The sequence below is a fragment of the Biomphalaria glabrata genome, chromosome 3, assembly GCF_947242115.1.
Source record: "Biomphalaria glabrata chromosome 3, xgBioGlab47.1, whole genome shotgun sequence".
Classification (NCBI taxonomy): domain Eukaryota; kingdom Metazoa; phylum Mollusca; class Gastropoda; family Planorbidae; genus Biomphalaria; species Biomphalaria glabrata.
This window is the reverse complement of record NC_074713.1, coordinates 10,518,837-10,542,362: the sequence shown is the minus strand read 5'-3', so window position 1 is coordinate 10,542,362 and position 23,526 is coordinate 10,518,837. Positions and strand designations below refer to the sequence as shown.

At 35.6% G+C, this 23,526-nt stretch overlaps 1 protein-coding gene and 1 long non-coding RNA gene across 6 annotated transcripts in view; both read left to right on the top strand.

Moving 5' to 3' along the window:
* Positions 1-23,526, top strand: part of LOC106064771 (uncharacterized) — a 50,768-nt gene that overhangs the window by 22,633 nt on the left and 4,609 nt on the right. For 3 of the 5 annotated variants that reach the window (XR_008776906.1, XR_008776905.1, XR_008776907.1), the window contains 7 exons: positions 9,777-9,827; positions 11,762-11,907; positions 15,908-16,055; positions 17,234-17,308; positions 18,071-18,292; positions 21,219-21,342; positions 23,264-23,371. Coding sequence is in view for 2 of the 5 variants with exons in the window: in XM_056023298.1 (XP_055879273.1) it covers positions 9,777-9,827; positions 11,762-11,907; positions 15,908-16,055; positions 17,234-17,308; positions 18,071-18,292; positions 21,219-21,342 (766 nt within the window). In the remaining 3 variants the exon portion in view is untranslated. The remainder of the gene's footprint in view (positions 1-9,776; positions 9,828-11,761; positions 11,908-15,907; positions 16,056-17,233; positions 17,309-18,070; positions 18,293-21,218; positions 21,343-23,263; positions 23,372-23,526) is intronic. The other 2 variants (XM_056023298.1, XM_056023299.1) reach the window with 1 other exon arrangement.
* Positions 695-8,688, top strand: LOC129925046 (uncharacterized). The gene is made up of 2 exons (XR_008776909.1): positions 695-2,927; positions 8,199-8,688. It is a non-coding gene; the product is annotated as an uncharacterized LOC129925046 (long non-coding RNA).

Genomic DNA, 23,526 nt, shown 5'->3' with positions numbered 1-23,526 from the left:
GTCTACCTCTTTTCCTTTCGGTCCTAGACTTTGGTAGTGTTACACATTTTAAATGCCTTTATAAATATATACACTGTTCGTAACCCACATGCAATATTCACTTACATCAACTCACACTGTCTGTCTGTCTGTTTGTCTGTCTGTCTGGTAAAAAAGATTGAACATATTTTTCTCCCATCTCACATTCTCGGATCAAGTTGAAAATGTGCACATTATTCATTGTACATGACAAGACATGAATCTTTTTTTTTTAAATTAATCAATTAGTTAATTAATCATAGGCGATTAATTATTTTGTTTGATATCGAAATAAGGGAAATAATTGCTATTTAATGAGAGATGTGAATTTATATATGGATTTAATCCCCTTCTTACGTTTTGTAACGTTTTTTGTCATGACTTCACTTTCTCGCATAATTATTCCTAGTCGATGACAATACATGAATCAATAAAAAATTAACCATTTAGTTTGTCAATTAGTACTAAATAATTAATTTTGTTTTTAATGGCAGAAACGGAGCTAAACCATGCAAGATAAATGACAGTAATTAGCTGTTCTTGCCTTAAAAAGCTTTATAATAAAAAACGTAAACTTTTGTTTTTGCATAAGATTTTTACCAAATTTTTGATTTTTTACTACCTTTACTATTTTAACTGTGAATAGACCTTATTTTTAATGATTTAACTGTTGTTAGACACCTTATTTATATAGGTTAGTTATTTTAGTTATTTAGCGACGCACCATGGTAGACGCATATTGAACGGGACTAGTGACGTTTGGGATATGTTGGGTTAGAGACCGGAAAATCAGTTAGCGATAGAACAATCCAGGGTAACGACGTGTTTAGTGACAGAGACTTCTACTGTGGCCTTTTATCATAATAAATATATATTAACTTGTTCATCATCGTTGACTACATCTCTTCACCTGTTACAATCGATGTGCCAGTTCTTGTTTGTGTTGTTGGTCAACTACACGTAATACACCCGAACAATTACACCCAAACGATTGCAGAGTAATTGGTTGACTTCAAGACAGCCTGAACTAGCAACATCACAGTGGCGACCCCGAACCTCGAAGCCGGACCCCTGTTGAAGCCGAACATCGAACCGGACCTCGAAGCAGAACGTTTACTCAGGTGAGGGTCGTGCACTCGAAGTTATAAGATTTCATCGGAGTACGGCTGAACACAGCAGCATCGCAGAGTGACTTTGTTCTAGATCTACATACAGTCGTCGCCTGTTTGATCGCACGTTCAACGAGCCGTTAACTCAGGGTGACCTTCGTCAGGACAGTAATCATCGTAACGTCTGGTCTACTTAACCAGTATAGTATCAAAGCCTGATCTTCATATGCTGAATCGACCTACAACCAGAGAAACCGTTCGTTCATAACGGGTGAGAGATCGTTAGTGAACCTGTTGGACATATTTTTTTCTTCGTCATAGGAGCCACATCGAGTATCAAGTTTTACCTCGTCAGTTTCGAGAAGGACAGTTTGCCCGCTGTCAGAAGTATTGTGAGTACTACAAGTTTGGTAGCTAAATAAATCGAAATCGCTCTGTCGTCTTACCCTTGGAGAGATTCTTGTGGAGCAGTTTGCTCATTGAACCGGTTGCTTGCCACGTTTATAACGGTCACTGTGTTTAACCTTTGGAAGGTTAGTGAAGTAATCTTTATCAGTACTGAACATTGACATATCTAGTATTCGTCGGTCTAGACCATATCTAGACTTGTTAGCAGTGAAGTTGTGGAAACAGCTACATCCACTTAATTTCGTTGAAAACCGTTAATCGTCTAACGGAACGTCGTCGGAGGTGACCTTGGTTTCACCTAGTCTACATTGGACAGTTGGTCTAGTGAAGCAGAGTACAACAGCAAACTTCGTCGTACTACCAGAGTAGCAGCAGAGGCAGTGAACTATTTTAGAGAACCGTTATTCGTCAGCCCAGATCAAGTCATCGTCAAGAAAGCCGTTATTCGTCAGCCCAGATCAAGTCATCGTCAAGAAATTCGTTATTCGTCAGTCGTCCAGATCAAGTTGCCGTCAAGAGACTGTTATTTGTCAGTAGTCGTCTACACAAGTCAAGTCATCGCCAGAAGAACCGTTAACCTATTCGTCAGTAACTGTGTACACAAAGTCGTCGGAACTACACATACGGTCATCAACAGTCGTCGAAGAAACTGGAACATTTTGCTGTGGCATATCAGGACATCTGTGGCATTACGTGGGATACTGGTAGCACCGGAGAACAGAGTCAGAACTGGAAGAGAGGCAGTGGAATTTGTTGTGATCTAACATATTCGGGAGTCCGAACAAAGGGATCTTTCTTATCAAAAGCTAAGTGCCATTTTTCTTATTAGTATATGTTTAGATTGCCCTTAGAAATAGATTTTGTCTAAATTTGGTACGTTAGCCTGAGTAAAATCAGGTGGTGCGCCTTAAAACCCGTCGGGGTAGAAGACGTAATTTAGATGAAAAGCTATATTATACGTTTAGGATTGTAATTTGTTTTGTTTGTGTAAACGTCATATCCGTTGTTGCCTGGTTACTTCGTGACGTTATCATTGTGTACCATATTGTCACATCCCAACCCATAGCGATAGTCTCATTTTAATTATTTCATTTGTTTATATTATTTTAAATTATTTATTTTTATTAATTTAATTAGATCTGTATTTTTTTTTCACTTAATGATAGAAAGTGCGGGTAGGATTCTTTCATTGTGAATCAGACTAAAATAATTTTAGTTTGAGCGGTTAAAATCAATTATGATTTTGCCATGAGAATAATGCCGAAACTGGCTATGTAGTCAAACACTATCGTCTGGCTAAATTTAGATCTGCAAATTGTTGTACATCTCTTTGGTACAATTTAATTATCTAGACTCTAATTTGAAATATTATTAAGTTGAAGATGAATGAAGGTAGTACATTCTAGATATATATCTTGTTGAAGATATATTTGACATTGTATAAACATATTTGTTTTATACGGTTAAATAGAACCATAATCTACTCTAGATCTAGACTCTAGACAGTCTTTGAATTTACTCTAGACATTTTAGTCATACCAGATTTTAAAATTGATCATAGTTGGTCATACTAGATATAAAAGTCATAGTGCTCTTGATAACTATAGATCTAAATTGTATTATTATATATACTATAATATACTAGATTTAAATTTGGGTGATACTAGATCTAATATACAGATTTGAATATAACCATAATAACTCAGACTAGATTTATACATTTACTAAATCTATAGATAGAGACATAACATTTAAAATTTGTATAAAAGTGTGGAAAAACATAAATATAAAATAAGTTTAAAGTATAGCCATAATCAATATAGGCTAAGTAAAAATATATATAAAATATAAAACACAATGGCTACATTATCATATGTGGACCTTAAGGAGGTTAAGGAAACAGCTATGCAGGATGGAAAGGCCATGGAGTTAAAAGGAAAAGACTTAGCAGCTTATGTACAGCAAGTTGTGAAGGAAGAAACGGAACGTCAAAGACAAGAGATAGAAAGACAAGAAGAAAGGCAAGACAAAGAGAGAGAAAAAATTAGAGAACATGAAGCTAAAATGGAGAAGATGAGATTGGATGCAGCACAAGTCAGAGCTCAAACTGAACAAGGAAATAACACAAATAACTCAAATAATTATACCACTCAAAGAGACAACCCTAATTCGCAGACATGGCTAAAGAGAAAGATACAAAGTTTTGATGAACAGAAGGATGACATTGGTGATTTTCTGAAAAGATATGAGGCAAAAATGTCTACATTTAATATGCCTGAAGAAGAATGGTCTGAAATACTGATAGACTTTGTTCATGGTCAAGCTCTAACAATATGCCAAAATCATGACCATCATATTGATGATAGCTATCAGGTTTTAAAAAGAGAGTTATTGAATGCATATGGTCATAATGCTACAACTTTTAGAAAGAAATACTTTGACAATATACCATCATTAGGAATAGAACCCCAAACTACCATTAATATGGAAAAGGATTTTTTCAATAAGTGGGTAAAATTAGAAAAAGTAACAAACTCTTATGAAGGATTAAAAAATTTTATTCTAGTGGACAACTTTGTAAATAAATGTGATCCTCAATTACAATCTTTTATTAGAGAAAGAAACCCAAAAACTATAGATGAAATAACAGAGATAATGAGAGTATACAAAAATGCATATCCAAATAAACCATTTTCTGATAGAGATAAGAGCAAAGTAGATTTAATAGGATACACCAAAGAAAATGTTGATAGAAGTAGAAATAGAAACAGATCAAATAGTGGAAATAGAAAATATAGTGAAATAACCTGTTTTAAATGTCAAGGAAAAGGTCATATAGCAGCTAACTGTAGAAGAGGGAATAGTAGATCTGGAAGTAGAAATAGATACAATGAACAAAATAACAGTAGATATAGGAGTAGAGATAGGAATGACAGGGGAAATTATAGAAATAGGAGTTACAGTAGGGAATACAAAAATAAAGGTACAGATAGGATATATTTCATGGAAGGAAATAGGAACAATTTTGCAGTGTACCCAGGGTTTGTAGATAGAATTCCGGTGGAATTAATCAGGGATTCAGGTTGTAACACTTTGGCAGTAAAAACTAAATTTGTCAAACCTCATTGGTATAAAGGGTTTACTAAGAAAGTAGAATTAGCAGATGGCACTGTAAGGGAATTTAAAGCTATAAGGGTGTACATTGAAACTCCATTTTTCACTGGTTATTGTGATGGCATTGCAATACCAGAAATGAGATATGATATGTTAGTAGGAAACATAAAAGGAGTTAAAGAATGTTCAAGAAAAGAATTAGAAGACTGGCAAAACAAATACAAAAACATAAGACAAAATCATGAAAACATAGAAACACAAAATATAACAAGTATGGTAATAACAAGATCAATGAATAAACAAGATGAGAAACATGAAAATACAATAAATGTAATAAGTAAGGATGAAGAAAAAGAAACCAGTAATGTAATACAAATAGAAAATACAGATGTTAAGGAAAGAGAGATAGAAAATGAAACACAAAATAGTCTTGAAACACAAATATCTCAAAGTGAAAAAGAAACAACACCCACATTTGCATTAGAACAAATGAATGACAATATTATTGGGAAAATTTATTCAAGAATATTAGATAAAAACAATAATAATCCAATGGAGAAATTTTGTATAGAGAATAAAATATTATTTAGACAAACAAGTAATGATAACAAGAAAATAAAACAACTTGTCTTACCACAGAAATATTGGAAAGATGTTTTAATCATGACACATGATAATAATTTAGCAGCACATAGGGGAGTAAAGAAATGTTATAGGAATTTGTCAAAACAAGTATTTTGGCCCAAAATGAAAGCAACAATCAACAAATACATAAACTCATGTGACATATGTCAAAAGAGATCTAACAAAAGCCTAGTGAATAAAGCACCTATTCAAGAAATGGATGAACCTACAGCACCATTTCAGAAAGTATCTATTGATTTAATAGGTCCTTTAATTCAAACTGAAAATAATAACAAATACATTCTAACAGTAATAGACATGTTTAGTAGATACCCAGAGGCAATCCCATTATCAAATACAAGTGCAGAAAATATCATTAATGCCATAACTCAAAAAGTAATTACAAGACATGGTATACCTAAAATTATATTGAGTGATCAGGGATCTCAGTTTAAGTCAGAACAATTTAAGAAATGGACTAAACAATACAATATACAACACATATACTCTTCGGTTTACCACCCGGAGAGTAACGGTTTATGTGAACGATATGGTGGATCATTAAAAAGATCACTAACAAAGATAATTCAGAATAATCAGAACAAGTGGGATCATTACATTAACTATATACTATTTGCTCATAGAAACAACATCCATGAAGCAACACAATTTTCACCATATGAAATAATACATGGAAGAAAACCCAGAGATGAATTAGATGTTTTTAAAGAAAATCTAATAGATAATGAGAATAAATTAAATAATGACAGTGAAACAACAATCACAACAGAATTGAAAGAAATATGGACTCAAGCATATAACAACAATAAGAAATACAAACAAAGTGCTCATGAGAATCTAAATAAGAAAAGACAATTGAAAACACTAGAAGTAGGAAACAACGTATTAATATTAATAAATGACCTGAAAAATAAAATTGGTAAACAATGGAAAGGTCCATTTAAGGTGATAAAACAAATTAGTGATGTCAATTATCAAATTGAAATAAATGGGAAAGTTAAAACATATCACATAAATAATTTGAAACTATATCATGATAGAGAAGATGAGTTGATACAAAACATTCAGGAGGAAATAGAAAATAAATTTTCAGAAAGAGAAGAATGCTTGATGATAATAACAAATGAAAATCATAATGAAAATGATATTAAGGAAATACCTGTAATAGAAACAAAAGAGAATCAAACTTGGCAAAAGATTAATCTTAATAATTTAACTAAGGAAAAGTCAAAAGATATAACTAAAATAATACAGGAATACAAAGAAATTTTTTCCAGCATACCAGGAAAAACTAATATTATTAAACATGACATTAAAGTAACAGACACAAAACCTATCAAGCTTAAGCCATATAGAATACCGCTACATTTACAAGACAAAGTAAAGAAAGAAATAGACAATTTACTAGAATCAGGTATAATTGAACCATCAACATCTCCTTATGCTTCACCAATTGTGATAGCCAAAAAGAAGAATGGAGATATAAGGTTATGTATTGATTATAGGAAACTTAACAACATCACAGAATTTGACCCATATCCAATGCCAAATATAGAGGATATTTTACATAAATTAAATGGAGCAAAATTTTTTACTAAATTAGATTTAACTAAAGGTTATTGGCAAATACCTTTAACAGAAAATGCAAAACCTTACACAGCATTTGTAACACCATATGGTATTTTTCAATGGAATTATATGAGTTTTGGATTAGTAAATGCACCTGCCACATTTAATAGAATGATGAACATGATAATTGGAAACAAAGAAAATGTTATTTGCTATTTAGATGACATATGTATTTTTAATAATAGTTGGGAGGAACATTTGGTAGATGTAAAAGAAGTATTCAAAATAATAAAAGAAAGTGGACTTACAATTCAAGCAGAAAAAGTAGAAATAGGATTGGAGGAAATAATTTTCTTAGGACATAAAGTAAATAACAACATGATTAGCCCTATTGAAGATAATATAAAGAAAGTACTTAATATTGAAATACCTACAACAAAAAGACAAATTAAAAGCATATTGGGAATAGTAAATTATTACAGAAAGTTTATAAAGAACTTAGCAGAAATAGTGAATCCATTAAATGACTTACTTAAAAAAGGAAAACCTCAAAAAGTAGTTTGTAATGAGGAATGTGTGAAAGCTATTGACAGAATTAAAGATGTTTTTAGTCATGAACTAATATTAAGACTACCTGATAAAGACAAAATATTTTATGTCACAACTGATGCATCTGGTAATGCTATTGGTGGTTGTTTAATGCAGAACTATGATAACTTACATCCTATATTATATGTAAGTAGAAAATTGTCAGAGGCAGAGAAAAAATATAGTGTCATTGAAAGAGAAGCCTTAGCTGTAATATGGGTAATTACTAAGCTAGAGAGCTATTTAATAGGAAGGAAATTCATTTTATTAACTGATCATAAACCTATTCAGTATATACAGCAAAAGAGCATGAAAAACAGTCGTGTTTATAGATGGTTCTTAGCACTACAGGAGTATAAATTTGAAGTGAAAGCTATTAGTGGATCTGTGAATATTGTAGCTGATCTATTGTCTAGAATGACATTAAAGTGAAATAATTTTGTAAATAAACTATGATTATATTGATTATGTACTATATATTAATATATTGACACCATTTATATGTTATGGAAAAGGGAGATAAGTAAATTTGATGTTAAGCATTTAAAAGTAAGTATGGATATATTTTTTTTTTTTTTTTTGTGTGAATCATTTCATATATCATTGACGAAAGTTAGTTCTATGGAAAAGGGTGAGTATAAAAGAAAAATGGACAAAAGCGTATAAAAGGGTGGTAAGAAAAGAAAAAATTTATTGAATGTGTAAATAAAGTTTGTAATTGTTTTTTGAAATATTGTATTTTATCAGATTACTGTCAGTGAAGAACAATTGTGACTTATGAGGTGCCCATAGGATGCCACATTTTCCTCTATGATGAACTGTATACCAATGAAGATGATTCTGGAATGTTATGAACTGTTATGAACATTGACATGAATATGAGGAACTGTCAAGATGAAGATGTCAAGATGAAGAGATCAAGATTTTATGTTTGTGGTCTTCCCCTTAAATTGAAAATGCCCTTGTAAGACTTGACAGTAGTGGAAAAATATTGACATATTTTTTTTCAAGGGGGGGAGGAATCTGTTAGACACCTTATTTATATAGGTTAGTTATTTTAGTTATTTAGCGACGCACCATGGTAGACGCATATTGAACGGGACTAGTGACGTTTGGGATATGTTGGGTTAGAGACCGGAAAATCAGTTAGCGATAGAACAATCCAGGGTAACGACGTGTTTAGTGACAGAGACTTCTACTGTGGCCTTTTATCATAATAAATATATATTAACTTGTTCATCATCGTTGACTACATCTCTTCACCTGTTACAATCGATGTGCCAGTTCTTGTTTGTGTTGTTGGTCAACTACACGTAATACACCCGAACAATTACACCCAAACGATTGCAGAGTAATTGGTTGACTTCAAGACAGCCTGAACTAGCAACATCACACTGTATAGAATTGAGCCCTTGTTATATAAAGGGAGAGTGATCCTTAAAGGATTACGGGCACGACTTGGCCTAAATTGTGACGATGTGCCTCAACTCAAAACTCAAACTCAAACCCATTTCCCATTCTCGGATAAAGTTCAAACTTTACACAATTATTCACTGTACCTCACAAAACATTAATCAATCAAAAATTTAACCAATTAATTAATTAGTGAGGAGCCTTTTTAAAATGCTAACAGTCATTGAATTTGGTCGCCACCAGTCCTCTATATACGAATCCTTACTACAGCCCAAGCCATCACCATGCCGTCAGTTAACTTTTTTTCAACGTGGGAAGGGGGCTCGAGGTTCGACACCCGACTCGAGCAGAGTTGTGTTTACTGAGCACCTAAAGGCAGCACGGAAAACCTTCTCCCAGATACCCCCTCACACACACACACACAAACCAACTGGTCCACAAAAGAGATTGGACCATAGCGCTCTGAACATGCTATAAGTAGGAAAGCTATAATTATTTATATTTATGTGCTGGAGCCTTCAAAATTGAACAGTATTTTATCCTAACCCAATCCTCTCACAGTAAAGCAGGGAATGGCGGCAGGCAGAGTTCGAACCCGGGCCCATTGAGACGACCAGACACCATACTGGTTTCTGGTAGTTCACCGCAAGATGTGTGTGTGTATTCTACTTTAGCCTTGCCGTTGCTCTGAATTAAAATTCATTTTACAAAGTGGTGCAAGCCTATTTTAAATAAGAAAACTATTTTGTTTTTAAAATAAACCATCTTGTATCCAGCGTACACGTTTCATAATTCAGACTCTTATATTATCTTTAATTACCGACGCTGAAAAGAGGAGTCGGACCACAAAAGTTAACACCCATTTCAGCAGCGCCTATTGACAGTAGGATTGTATTATAATTATCATTTCAGGCTATATCCGAGAACCTATTATCGCTATAGACCAGAGAGATCTCTATAAAGGTAATTTAAAAATAATATGTATTATGCCACAATTCAATATTCGTCCTTTTATCCTTATAAAGTAAAATATGACTTTGTGTTGAGAGGTCGACAGAGTTTTGATATAAACCTTCTCGAAATAGACAATTAAAATTGCATGTGTAATAATAGAAGCGTTAGCTTAAATACATATTTAAATACATCAAAAGAAAATTACAAGTGAAAAGTTTCGGATGCACAGTCTGTATGATTGCTGCTTGTTCACCATTATCATCATCACCATCATGAAACTACCTTTGGTTGAGAGCCTTAGCAGTTGAAATCATTTCTTGCAAAGGCCCTGGACAAAAATCCCTGTTGTTGTGTGTCATGCAGTTTTAGAATTTGTGGCTTTCTCCCCTCAACAGAAGTACCGCTAGCTGACGTCTGACCTGAACCAGAATATGAACCAACGGGGCAGTGGAACATGCTGAACAGTGGCTATAAGAGCTGGTTCAGGCCCGGGAAGTCACCACTACGATATGGCTCGGTCAGGGTGCTCTAAGACTTTTTTGGCACTTTGTCCCAGCTCTCGTTTTGTATGTTAAAATAGTGTGTGATGATGAAGAGCAATTACTATGTTGTTTATTTAACTTACAAATAACATTTACACCTTAAGAGACAACTGATCATGTGACTAAATGGGCCAATCGTTGATAGGCTTAGACTGACACGACCACTGGTTAGGCAAGTGTAATCACCCGACGCTGCAGCGTCTTCAGCTTTCTTCCTACATCTGGTGTGTTCACTATCTGCGCACCTCGCCCTATCTCTTCAGCTTTCTTCCTACGTCTGGTGTGTTCACTATCTGCGCACCTCGCCATATCTCTTTAGCTTTCTTACTACGTCTGCTGTGTTCACTATCTGCGCACCTCGCCATATCTCTTTAGCTTTCTTACTACGTCTGCTGTGTTCACTATCTGCGCACTTCGCCATATCTCTTTAGCTTTCTTCCTACGTCTGCTGTGTTCACTATCTGCGCACCTCGCCATATCTCTTTAGCTTTCTTCCTACGTCTGCTGTGTTCACTATCTGCGCACCTCGCCATATCTCTTTAGCTTTCTTCCTACGTATGCTGTGTTCACTATCTGCGCACCTCGCCATATCTCTTTAGCTTTCTTCCTACGTCTGCTGTGTTCACTATCTGCGCACCTCGCCCTATCTCTTTAGCTTGTCCTCCATGCTGATCATTGTGGGTCTATCCTTGAACTTTTACCCTTCTACCTGCTGCTGTTCCGAAGAGTTTCTTGTCACACTTATATTTATATTCACCAGTGTATCTTAGAACGAACGACCTGCTGCTCCACTGCCCTCTGTAATGGAGAGGTAACTCCACCCGTGACCTCCGTGACACCTCCGCTCCGCTCCACCTCTGACAGAAATGCTTCGACATGCATATGGGTGGGGGGGGGGAGTGGAAGAATGAACGCACAGGTCAGAACACAGGCACATGTGACTCGCACATTCCTAATTAATGAAATGCCAACAATTTAAAACAAATTAGCTCCTTTCATTAACCACTCCTTTATTACAAAGCTTATATCAAGTCACTCTGTCTGTTTGTCTGTCTGGTATAAATATTGAACATGTTATTTCTCCCACTTCCCATTCTCGGACCAAGTTTAAACTTTGCACAATTATTCTTTGTTCCTAACAAACAAAACATGTATCAATTTAAAAATTTAACCAGTTAGTTTATAAAATAGTGTTTATTAATTAATTTTGTCTAATATTAAAAAGAAATAAATCTTACAGTATTGTGAAATTTGTCTGTAGGCTTAAATGTGGAGTGTTTACAAATCTTTTCTTATTTCGCTTGTTTTTAGATTCCACTAGACACGTTTTATATGTTATATCACTCTATAGGTTCTAATGTTTCTAAAAAAAAAAAGAGATTTTTAATTGTGTCCGTTTAGCCAAGATTGGTTGCTACGACAAAACGTCTTCTGGAAAAATCCTCTGCCCGAAAGACTTCGCGCCAATACGTACAGTCAGGATGTCCGTGCCTCTATGTCTCTACTACTGTGATTCTATTTACTCAGCCAAATTTGGGACCCTGTCGGTAAGTCCTACCCAAAATCTATTCTAGATCAAGCTTTGATCAATTAAAAAATAGTTTTTAAAAACCCCGCAAAGATTTCTATATTTAAAATCAGTTATAATTTGGTTGCCAGATTTAAGTTTGTCTTGGTTGCCAGATTTAGATCTAGGTTAGATTTCGACTCTTGGTTGCCAAATATAAATTTGTCTCCGTTGTCCTAACGACATGTAGATTTATACATTTTGGTAAGCCTTAAAGGCCTGTAAATTTACAGACAGTCGTAAGCCAGTCGTATTGAGCATTCATTTTTTTTTTAAAATAAAAGTGAAGGTGTGTCTGTGTGGAAAGGGGTCTAAAAGAAGAGCTTTTTTTTCAAGGACCTCCGCCCACCAATCTCTTCCAATCACTTCTCTTCCCTTTGAAAAAAAGACAGACTCCGGGGTTCGTTTTTTTTTTACATAAACTAAGTGACACTACAACCTGTTGGAGCAAGCCGACTTTTTCAGAACTCACAGGCCAAGATACTGGACACAGGCCAAGATACTGGACACAGGCCAAGATACTGGACACAGGTCAAGATACTGGACACAGGTTAAGATACTGGACATAGGGGAAGCTACTGGACACAGGCCAAACTGATGAACACAGGTCAAGATGCTGGACACTGGTCAAGCTAATGAACACAGGTGAAGCGACTGGACGCAGGTCAATTTCAGAATTTTAAAACCTCTCTACTTTACTGTTCAGATCGATCTACTAGAGGAATCGATACACATTTTTAGAAGATTCTAAGATTAAAAAAAAAAAAGAACAGCCATCTTAAGCCGGGATTAATCCAAGACTAATGTCACGCACCACCATGGCTTCTTCTCACCAAATTGGTTTTCCGGTTACTGTGAAGCCTGCTTCCCTACCCCCCCCTCTCCTTCGTTCTTTAAGATTCTAGCGTAGGGCAACTATGAATGGCTCATCATGGCAGCCAGTAATTACCGGCTCGTTTTGACGTCAAACTGGATGCAACAGAAACTGAGCTGTCGCCACTAGACTCTAGTGGGAAACCTGTTGTTTTTAGGTGTAAGGTCCCCTCATTTTTTTTTAAAGACAATCTTTTGTAAGCATGTAATGACTTGGTGCGTCATTTAAGTAGGCAACTTTTTACGAAGCTTTTTGTTTCCCAGGATAGAGATTTTAATACTTCATATTCCACGAGCTAGACAGTAAAGATAAACTAATGATAATGAGGCTGGTGTCACAGGCCTCACCACATGTCTTCTTTGACTCGGCATCGCTTGGGAAAACATCTACTGAGGTCACTTGGCCAGATTCCAGTTGAGTGTTCTGTACTCAAGCTAAATCGCTAAATTGTTTTCAAATTTAGGATTTTGTCAGAATTCTAGCTTAATATGACATAGAAGAGAGCATCTGGCTAAAGGCGGCTTCGGAATGAGACAGCTGGAGATCACTTAGAAAGGCCGCGCCATACACATTTGAGGCCAATAGAAAATCTACTGCCGGGGAAAGACGTAGAAGACGAAAATAAATTAAATCAACCACCGACGGAAAACGGCCATGTCTGCGCTGCAGTGGCAAAATATGTAGGTCGCAGAAGGGGTTGCGTAGCCACGAGAAATACTGCATTCCTCATTAATGTTCGGACGCGAAGACAAGTCTTATTATTATTTTTAATATTATATTGTGATGTCGAGACAAAGAAATATTAAAACAAATTCAGAATCAGGAAAAAAAAAATAACCTGGTGAAATCATAAAAAAAAACAAAAACGTATTGACTTTTAAGTTGTGTAGATCTAACTATTTGTACTCTTTGATTCACTGTGATGGCATTTCTATTTTTAGCTTGAAGTTTCTACTCGTTCATTATTTCTTTCATTAAACAGCATGAATCAGCTTTTTCGATCACATCCAACAAATAGACAAAAGATATTGAATGAACCATCGTAAATCTATTGGAGTGTTGGACTCTTAATGAACAATCCCACAGTTTATATAAAATAAACCAATAATCGTGGAATGGACATTCTAACTGCCATCTATGGGTCAACCAATACTTATTGAATAGACATTCTAATTGGTATTAAAGGGTTAACCAGTAATCATTGAATAGCGACATTCTAACTGATATATAAGGGTCAACTAATAATTATTGAATCTAACTGCTACGGAAAGGTCAATCAGATAACCACTGTAAGGGCACTATGTTAGTAGCTTAGGATATTTGGTAAGAAGAAATTCTAAAACAAAAAAATAGTTGCGTAAAAAGACAGAAACTGATGAGGCGACTTTTTAGCAAAGTGACAACGTATGATTGTTTTTGAACAAGGAAGAGGTCCAGATTTGGCGATACCAATTAAAAGATATTAAGCCATAAGAATGAATAATGATAGGAATGATGTCCTGATGATTCCCTCCGTTGACGAATCATGTGCTGTCAACTTGCTATAAGACCGAAGCACAGCACTGGTCACTGTAGCAAGGATACGTTATAAATTAATTAACCCTAACCTACCTGTATTCAGAAAACTTTCAAATGGTGAACAACGAAACATTGACAAACAAAAGTAACTCTGAAATCACGAAGTCACGTTCTTGGCCTAAAAAGACTCAAACTGATTTTACACAAACATACACAGCTGAGAAAATCAATGCTACATATCACATTATCCAAACTTTTTTTTCTTGACCAGGAAAACAAAGAATTCAAAACGACTTTGGGGAAAACAATATTGTATTATTGCCAACTTTCAGTCCTGGTAAAACGTGGTGGAATATCAAATGTTTACATTTTAGAATTGGTCTTTTTTTTTTTGTTCTTTCAGCCCTATTTGTACTACCAGCAGAAAGTCTCACATCAATGTATAATTGTACTACATTGTACCTCAGGGAAAAAGAAAGTTATTAATAATTATCATCGGAACCGGAGCTAATTATAGCCATTTTATGGTGCTGCTAAGATCAAGATCTGTTAAAAGGAAACAATTTATTGCGGAAACTTTAAGTGCCAATCATGGAATTTGCTTATTTGCAGCAGTAGCACCTTTTGACTTGTAATAAGAATCTTCTGATATATATGTAGGCGCTGGATGATGTCTCTATTTATAACTATAATGGTTTATATTACTGTAATTATACCTCAGTTGTAGTCTTTTAAAACTCTCATAGCCACTTTGCTCTAACTAGTGTTTCTCTAACTAAATGTCGAACAAGTCTTACCGAATTTTAAACAAAATCCAAATGTAGACCTGTTGGGCTGTAGTTTGATTTCCAAATGGCTGTGCTAGATTTGACGTTATATATCTTGAAATATTTAAAATAGGTTAAAGTTAACGTTGATCATCTCTCTTGTTGGTTGGCCGAGGTTGTAGCCTACTAGAGTTAAGTCAAAGCTATTGGGTTTAAATTCTTATAAATTAATCACGACGCGCTACAAACGCTATAAAGACACCGTCAAGAGCTCCGTCAAGGAGTTATATTGACATTCACGGCTGGGAAGCACCAGCTCTCGATCGCTCCTCATGGCGTGAAGCTGTGAGTGTCGGAGTCACGAGATATGAAGCTAGAAGAGTGGCCAGCACGACAGAGCGCCGAGCCAACAAAAAGCTGAGAGAAGAAGCAGGCCTATCTGCAGCTGACCAAACCTACCAATGCCTCGTATGCGGGCGGCTTTTTAAAGCGAGGATTGGACTTTAAAAGTCATCCTAGAGTTCATGTGGTATGAGAAATGTGGTCATCTTCGAACACGAATGAAGAGCTATTTATATACTAGACACACTGGACATGCTGGACATACTAGTCACCACTAGTCCGAATAATGATGTATACTGTCCTAATTAAATAATCGCTGATTGGAACCCTATTTCCTTATCAGAAATGTTTTATCTAAAATGTTCAATTACTGTGTGTAGCTGCTTTAGGGAATCTTGTGTTTAAAAGCTAGATCTAGTAGCGACAGAATCCCAGAACAAAATCTTTGGCTAACTGAAGTAATCCTTCTCTTTCTCTAGGCAGACGATCGATGCTGCTGCAGTAACTCCGTGTTTGGCGCCAAGAACACCATGCTCTCCTGGTGCGACATTCCTTGCGCTGCAGACGACAGTGTGGGATGTATTGGGGCAAAGAACAGAGGGACGCAGTGGGCCACATTTGAAATCGGTCAGTGTAACAGAATAGTGTTTCTCATTAAAGTCTCTGACACTCTATAGAACTGGCTTAGAGAAAGCGTCTCTCTGTAAAATTTTAAAGCTAACAATATCAAAGTTCCTTTTTATTTAACGGTTGTTAAAACAATAATCAAGATTTCATGGGAAATAGTTCTTGATCATCCAGTCTCGTGTTTTGTTTCGAGACCTTCTACCAGCCCAGCCAAAAGCTGCTATAGGCTGACAATAAGAATGATAATAATAATAATGATTTTTTTCTGTCTTGCTCTTCCACTGCGGTGCCAGAGAATGAATATTAGTTCGTTTTTCACATAGTAATAATAATACATAATACTACTAATCTTTAATATCCATTAGGAAAATTGTCTTACAATTTGTGCATTACACCAAATGAAACATTATAACTATAAATAACCAATATATACATCCACACCATACTCACTTAAAATGTACATGTGAAATCTTTACATCTGATAGTTAGATTGTATTTAAAGATTTGTTTGCAAGGACAACAAAAGAGGTTTTGTGTCTGTTTGTCTTTGCTATCAATGTCTTGTATCTCTTTTGTGATGGTAAAATAAATAATAAATCCTGACTCAAAGGTGTCACAGACCTCTGGGGCGCCCTTGTATTAACTATAGGTGCATTTGATATTACATTGTATTCCCTAAACCTCTGAGGTCTCTAGGTCAAATTTATCAGCCCATAGTATTATATATGGACAAATCTATAATGCTATTTTCAAACCTGCAAACATGTGGTATGCGCTTTGGACTGTGATCTCTGTGGTCCTTGGTTTGAACATCAAACCCTTCCTCCGCCAACCCACGCCGTCCTGCAGGGGATTTGGTCTAGGATGTAATAATCTTCCATTCTGAAGGAACATCCGAAACATGCAAAACATATTCTGGTAAATCTAAAATTCAGACTAGATCTATCAGCGGAGGAAAAGATACATAAAAGGTAAAAGTAGGTGTCTGGTTGAAAGTGCAATTATTGCATTGTGACATTGTGACATTGTGACATGTTTACTTACCTGGTCATTGTCAGTCATTTTTATAGAAAATTCAGTCAGCATAAGCCAAGAACAGCTAAAAGTAGCTAAATAAAAAAAAATACTTATTACTTTGTGGTGGAGTTATAGAAACACATTTATCTCTCTCCATAAAGCTCGAATTGCCAACTTTAAAAGATGGCCAAAGTCCATGTTCCTGGAAGCTCACTGGATAGAGCCCCAGTTCCCAGGTATCATTTTTTAAAACATGTTTAACACCTTAAGGATTTTCACTTGACGTAGGCATAAAATCCCAAACTTATTTTTCTTTAAATACATTTTTAATATTTCACTTTTATAGAATTTTCAGAAGAGGCCAACATAATAATAAAATCACTGCATTATATATGTATGAACTGTAAAGTGGATGGATTAATAGACCTGACAACACGGGAATCAATGATAAAAATTTTACCAATTAGTTCACTAACTATTGGTAATAATTTTTTTGTTTGGTATCTCGAACAAGGGAGAGAAATTGTACTTGACTGAAGTGGTATGAGCTGAACTAGTCCCTTTTATAGGTCGCCGCTTCAAAGTAAGTTTGAAGCAAACACAGCATAACTTGGCAATTTTCTACATTTATAAGCACCTCACTAGCAGTGTGTTTTTTTTTTTTTTTTGTTTTTTTTTGTAAATACTTTTGAAAACCGATAACTGTAAAATCCACCCAGATATCCCGTTCTTTCACTCCCACACCCCTATTTTCCCAACTGGTCCAGATAAGTGAAAGGAACTTAGCGTATTGAGAAAGCTAAAAGCGTGAAATAACGCTATACAAAAACAATTGGTAAGATATTTATAATAGCACATATTTATTGTTGTTGGTCTAAATCTATAACAAATTTATTTACATGGCTGATCCAAAATTAATTGATGCAATTACACTTCCTATAAGAATTTTTTTTTTTTCTTAAAGGTATTCTAAATGTTTTCTTGTTTTTTTTTTACTGTGAGCGACAAGTTTGAAATTGATAAGAAGTCTGACAGAGATACGGTGTATGGGTCACTGAGTGGGCTGCTGGCCAAGAAACGCGCCAGGAAACCAGGAGACGAGGAAGGTGAAGACACTGATAACGCTAACAGCATAGACAAGGAAGTGCAGTCCTTGGTTGGGGGCGACAAGAGGCAGCCGGCCATAGGAAGTGTGCAAGACTCGGTGGCCATTTTAGAAGGTAGTTCACTGTGACCTTGTGATGGTAGCTTTAGTCTAAGTTATAAACTAGTTCTAGGTAGCTTTAGTCTGTTATAAACTAGTTCTAGGTAGCTTTAGTAAAAGTTATAAACTAGTTCTAGGTAGCTTTAGTATAAGTTATAAACTAGTTCTAGGTAGCTTTGGTATAAGTTATAAACTAGTTCTAGGTAGCTTTAGTATAAGTTATAAACTAGTTCTAGATAGCTTTAGTATAAGTTATAAACTAGTTCTAGGTAGCTTTGGTATAAGTTATAAACTAGTTCTTGGTAGCTTTGGTATAAGTTATAAACTAGTTCTAGGTAGTTTTAGTATAAGTTATAAACTAGTTCTAGGTAGCTTTAGTATAAGTTATAAACTAGTTCTAGGTAGCTTTAGTATAAGTTATAAACTAGTTCTAGGTAGCTTTAGTATAAGTTTTAAACTAGTTCTAGGTAGCTTTAGTATACGTTATAAACTATTTCTATGTAGTTTTAATGTAAGTTAACCACCAACGTTTAATAACAGAATCAGGGTAAGTCTGTGAGCGATGTGCAAATAGAGCAATGTATGACTCTAGAGGTGAGCAATTTAAGAAGTAAATGTTAGAAGTGAACAATGTAAGAACTGTGCAATGTAAGAACTGTGCAATGTAAGAACTGTGCAATTGGGGTAAGAACTGTGCAATGTAAGAATGCCCTAATGTGACGTGGAACTATCAAGAGCGTTAAATATAATTTTTAAAACGTTAAGAAAATTATTCGTCTTTTTTAATGAAAAAAAAAAAGGTTGGTGTCAAAGTTAAATAAAGAGAATCTTTTGTCGACCTTAGCCATCACCCAATATCAGATTTGGATCACTTTAATATAAGGTTTGACTAGAGATGAAATAGATCCCTTGAGATCTTGGATCACTTTAATATTAGGTTGGACTAGAGATTAAATAGATCCCTTGAGCTCTTGGATCACTTTAATATAAGGTTTGACTAGATATGAAATAGATCCTTTGAGCTCTTGGATCACTTTAATATAAGGTTTGACTAGATATGAAATAGATCCCTTGAGATCTTGGATCACTTTAATATAAGGTTTGACTAGATATGAAATAGATCCCTTGAGATCTTGGATCACTTTAATATAAGGTTTGACTAGATATGAAATAGATCCTTTGAGATCTTGGATCACTTTAATATAAGGTTTGACTAGATATGAAATAGATCCTTTGAGCTCTTGGATCACTTTAATATAAGGTTTGACTAGATATGAAATAGATCCTTTGAGCTCTTGGATCACTTTAATATAAGGTTTGACTAGATATGAAATAGATCCTTTGAGCTCTTGGATCACTTTAATATAAGGTTTGACTAGAGATGAAATAGATCCCTTGAGCTCTTGGATTACTTTAATATTAGGTTTGACTAGATATGAAATAGATCCTTTGAGCTCTTGGATCACTTTAATATAAGGTTTGACTAGATATGAAATAGATCCTTTGAGCTCTAAATCTACCTTTGGGTTTGTCCTAAAAGTTTAATATTATATCTTTCACAGTTAAGAATAAAATCGACCTATTCAGCACAATCATCATTCCATATATAAAAATCGAGAGAGGGCAAATTTTGGCTCAGTAGAAGGAGCACATGAGAAACATAGCAAACACCAATAGAACAAGAAATCTAACGGCGCGAATAGGGCTGGATTGGTCCCACAATGCAAAGAACTGAAGACAGCACTGCAAGACAGGCTTTAGACTGGACTCCACAAGGGAAGAGAAAGGACGGAAGACCAAAGCAAACAGGGAGGAGATCAGTAGACCAAGAAGCAAAGACGGCAGGAAGGACTGGACCTAGCTGAGGGAATGGCCCAAAAGAGTCTGAATCATGGGGAAGTATTGTTGCGGCCCAATTCTTCCCTGTGAGTTAAAAAGTCAAGTCAAGCAATAGCTAAGGCGGATTTTAATTATCACGGAGATCGTGTCACAAGCAGAGTAATCTTATGTTGAATAAGCATTGTGCCACTTTGCACACTTCTGACGCATGAGGCTCGGGGGGAGATCTTCTCTAGAGGTGATCGGTTCAACTACTGAGCAGAGAACCAGGCACATCCTAACATGTTCAGACTTCACTTGTAACTTATTTCATGTTCACTGATCTCTGTACATTAGTTCCTGTGCTACTGCAAGTTGTGCAACATATAATCAAGTATTTGTTTAAACTGTGAAATGTTTCCTTCATCTCCTAGAGGTATATCTCTTCTATAGATCTTGTCTTTTGCTGAGAAACTATGTATCAAAACGAAGCAGTGGTTGAGTTAGCCTGATGTCTGATTTCGATTATCCTGGGGCAATCTGTTTGGCCAGTGGTCTGTGAAGTACTAATTTCACTGACCATTTATTACTCGAAGTGATAACATGGGAGAAAACTTTCGTGTCTGCGATTTCCGTCAAGATTGGATTCTCTCCCATTTAATAATTATAAAGTAATCTTAATAATATAACATTATATTATTTTATACACACTAATAACAAACACACACAGACAATGAAAATAAATATCTATTCTAAGAAACTCTTTTAAATAGAGACAGAAGAAAAACTACAAACCCGCAGTTCGATCTTAAAAAAAAAAAAAAACTAACTGCGAAGGTCGAATGGTAGTGTTTGATTTGAAAATTGATCTTAAACAATTAAAAATAAATGAACCGACTACACTCATTGTAATAATTCGTTTATTAGAGATCTTTTTTTTAAACACGTTTAATACCCACCGGCTGCGCCCGATATTTTGTAAGGGTGTTAACAAAAAAATTGATAGCCATTATCTTGTCATAATCATATCTCTATGGCGCTACTATTAAGTTGATAAACTATAATGTTCATATTTACAAATTAGTCCTTGACCCCAAGTAAACATATTTTCTAATTGTCAACAGTGCCAGGTTCCGACTCTAAAGAGACTCCCGAGCCTGGAGTAGAGAGCAGCACTGTCATTATCCTTGTGTCCGTTGTACTGGCCTTCCTAGTGTTCACCATGGCATTCACGTGCTACGTATACAAGTAAGTTCAGAGCTCGTCATCAGCTTAACCAGCTGTCCACAACCTTTGTTGTTTTTTTTTTGCCTAAGGGTCTGATACATTCTCGATTCCCTTGTCATCTGGCCACATCACCGTATAAAAGAAATACCCGTGTCCAATGGGGTCTCGTCATGTAATGTGGGAAGGTGTTTCAAGAAGCCGGATGTGGCCCACGGGCCGTAGCTTGTTCATCACCGATCTTAGGATATCAATTTAGTTTGCTCTACTTTACATAATCTGCTTGATTGTGGAGATCTAGACCTAGCTGACCTGACCAGCCGCCATGTTTCTAGGTAACTAGCGTACCGGTAATAGTTGTAAGCCTTAAGAAAGTGCAAACGTGTCGTGCCTTGTTGCTTTCAGTGGCCTTCCATTTTAATCGAATCCCAGTTTCTTGTAGTGAAACCTCAGAAAGGAGGTCGGTTGATTAGAATCCATTATTACTTGGTGACGAAACCAGTTCATTCTTTGTGTGGAAATACATTTGTATATTGGTAGAGTACGGACCAGCCTCATGATCAATGTCAGAAAAACAATTAGGATGGTGTTCCTACTCATCAACAGATGGGGAGCAGTAGGGGTGATAGCAACTCCCCAATCGACCGCTACCCCAACCTTCAAAAGTTCTGTATCCTCAAATGATTGTGATGTCATGTAGCCTTATGTCTGCTTTTCTTCTTAAAATAAAAGATTATTTTTGGAGCCAGGTCTAATACTTGAATGTAACTGTCAGACTAAAGATAGAACTCAAAAGCTGGTCACCTTTTCTTATAAGCATTTTCGGATGACTCAGTCGAGATTAATTATGTAAATTAATGAACAAATACTGTTCAAAGAAATGAACACACATTTACGTCTGTTTAAGCAAGACCCAGGGAAGCGCATTCATTTCTTATTCCAACAAATCTAATTATTAGAAAATATTGAAGACTATAAAACATTAAAGTTGGCGAAAACTAGTGTACACTTTTCATTCTGAAGTGTAGCATTGGATGGCCAAACTAACTAGATATACTAGCAATCTAAGATGGCTATCAACCAGGGCGTACTAGGTGCCCTAAATCGGCCCTGACATTACTTACAAGTGGCCCACATCTTGTGAGCCATATGATAGGTATCCATTCGTACCTGTGGTCAGTCGTCAGAATATGTAAAGTTTGATAAAGCATCGAAAACAGAAATCATGCAGGTGTTACTGGACGTAGCGTATGTCTACATAATGAAAGACTATATGAATTCTTAAAAAAAAAAAATCTACAGTAAAATCGCTATCTGAATTAGTATGAAAACAAACACCACCTTATTAAACCATTACATTACACTTGACATACATTGCACTTGACATACATTACCATTACATTACACTTGACATACATTACCATTACATTACACTTGACATACATTACCATTACATTACACTTGACATACATTACCATTACATTACACTTGACATACATTACCATTACATTACACTTGACATAGGATCAACATGAACAGTTCTTTCTACCGTATACATTGTATACATCAACAAACTAGTCGCTGACACTTTGTTTATGATTGTGTCCGAATCAATGTCTTCTAGAACATCTCTACCAATAACCATACAACATCATTTGTTTATTTACGGTCATTCCAAGTGGGCCATTTGACGGAGGCGCCAGAAGGAAAGTTTGAAGCATGGCAAGAAGAGAAAGTTCCAGGGTTTCCAGATCGAGCTGTTTTTTTTTTTCAAGGCGTTGCCTGTGACATCTGTCTCGTGCCTGTCAATACTCTAAGCAGCCAAACCCCCTCCCCAAAATTAATGAAAATGTTACGGGGAAAATATACAATTTACTCTTAATTTTTTTATTTTTTTTAAAATAGATTTTACAAAAGTTTTTATTTATTTTATGTAATTCTATAGTATCAAGAAAAATGAGAATATGGCCGAAGAATTCTAGATGAAAGTTTAGAGACCTACAGTAAAAGGACGCACTATTTTGTTGTGAGGAAGTTCATTGAACAGCAGCGGGTAAATGGTTTATTTATTCATTCGCTGTTACAGGGGATGTGTCGCGGGGCTGTAAATCTGTTAGCGCTGCCCTCGGCCACTAGTAGCGACTGGGACCCAGGAACGAGGCGCGGTACGTAGTACGGTCGCCCAGTCGGTCTAACTGCTGGGAGCCC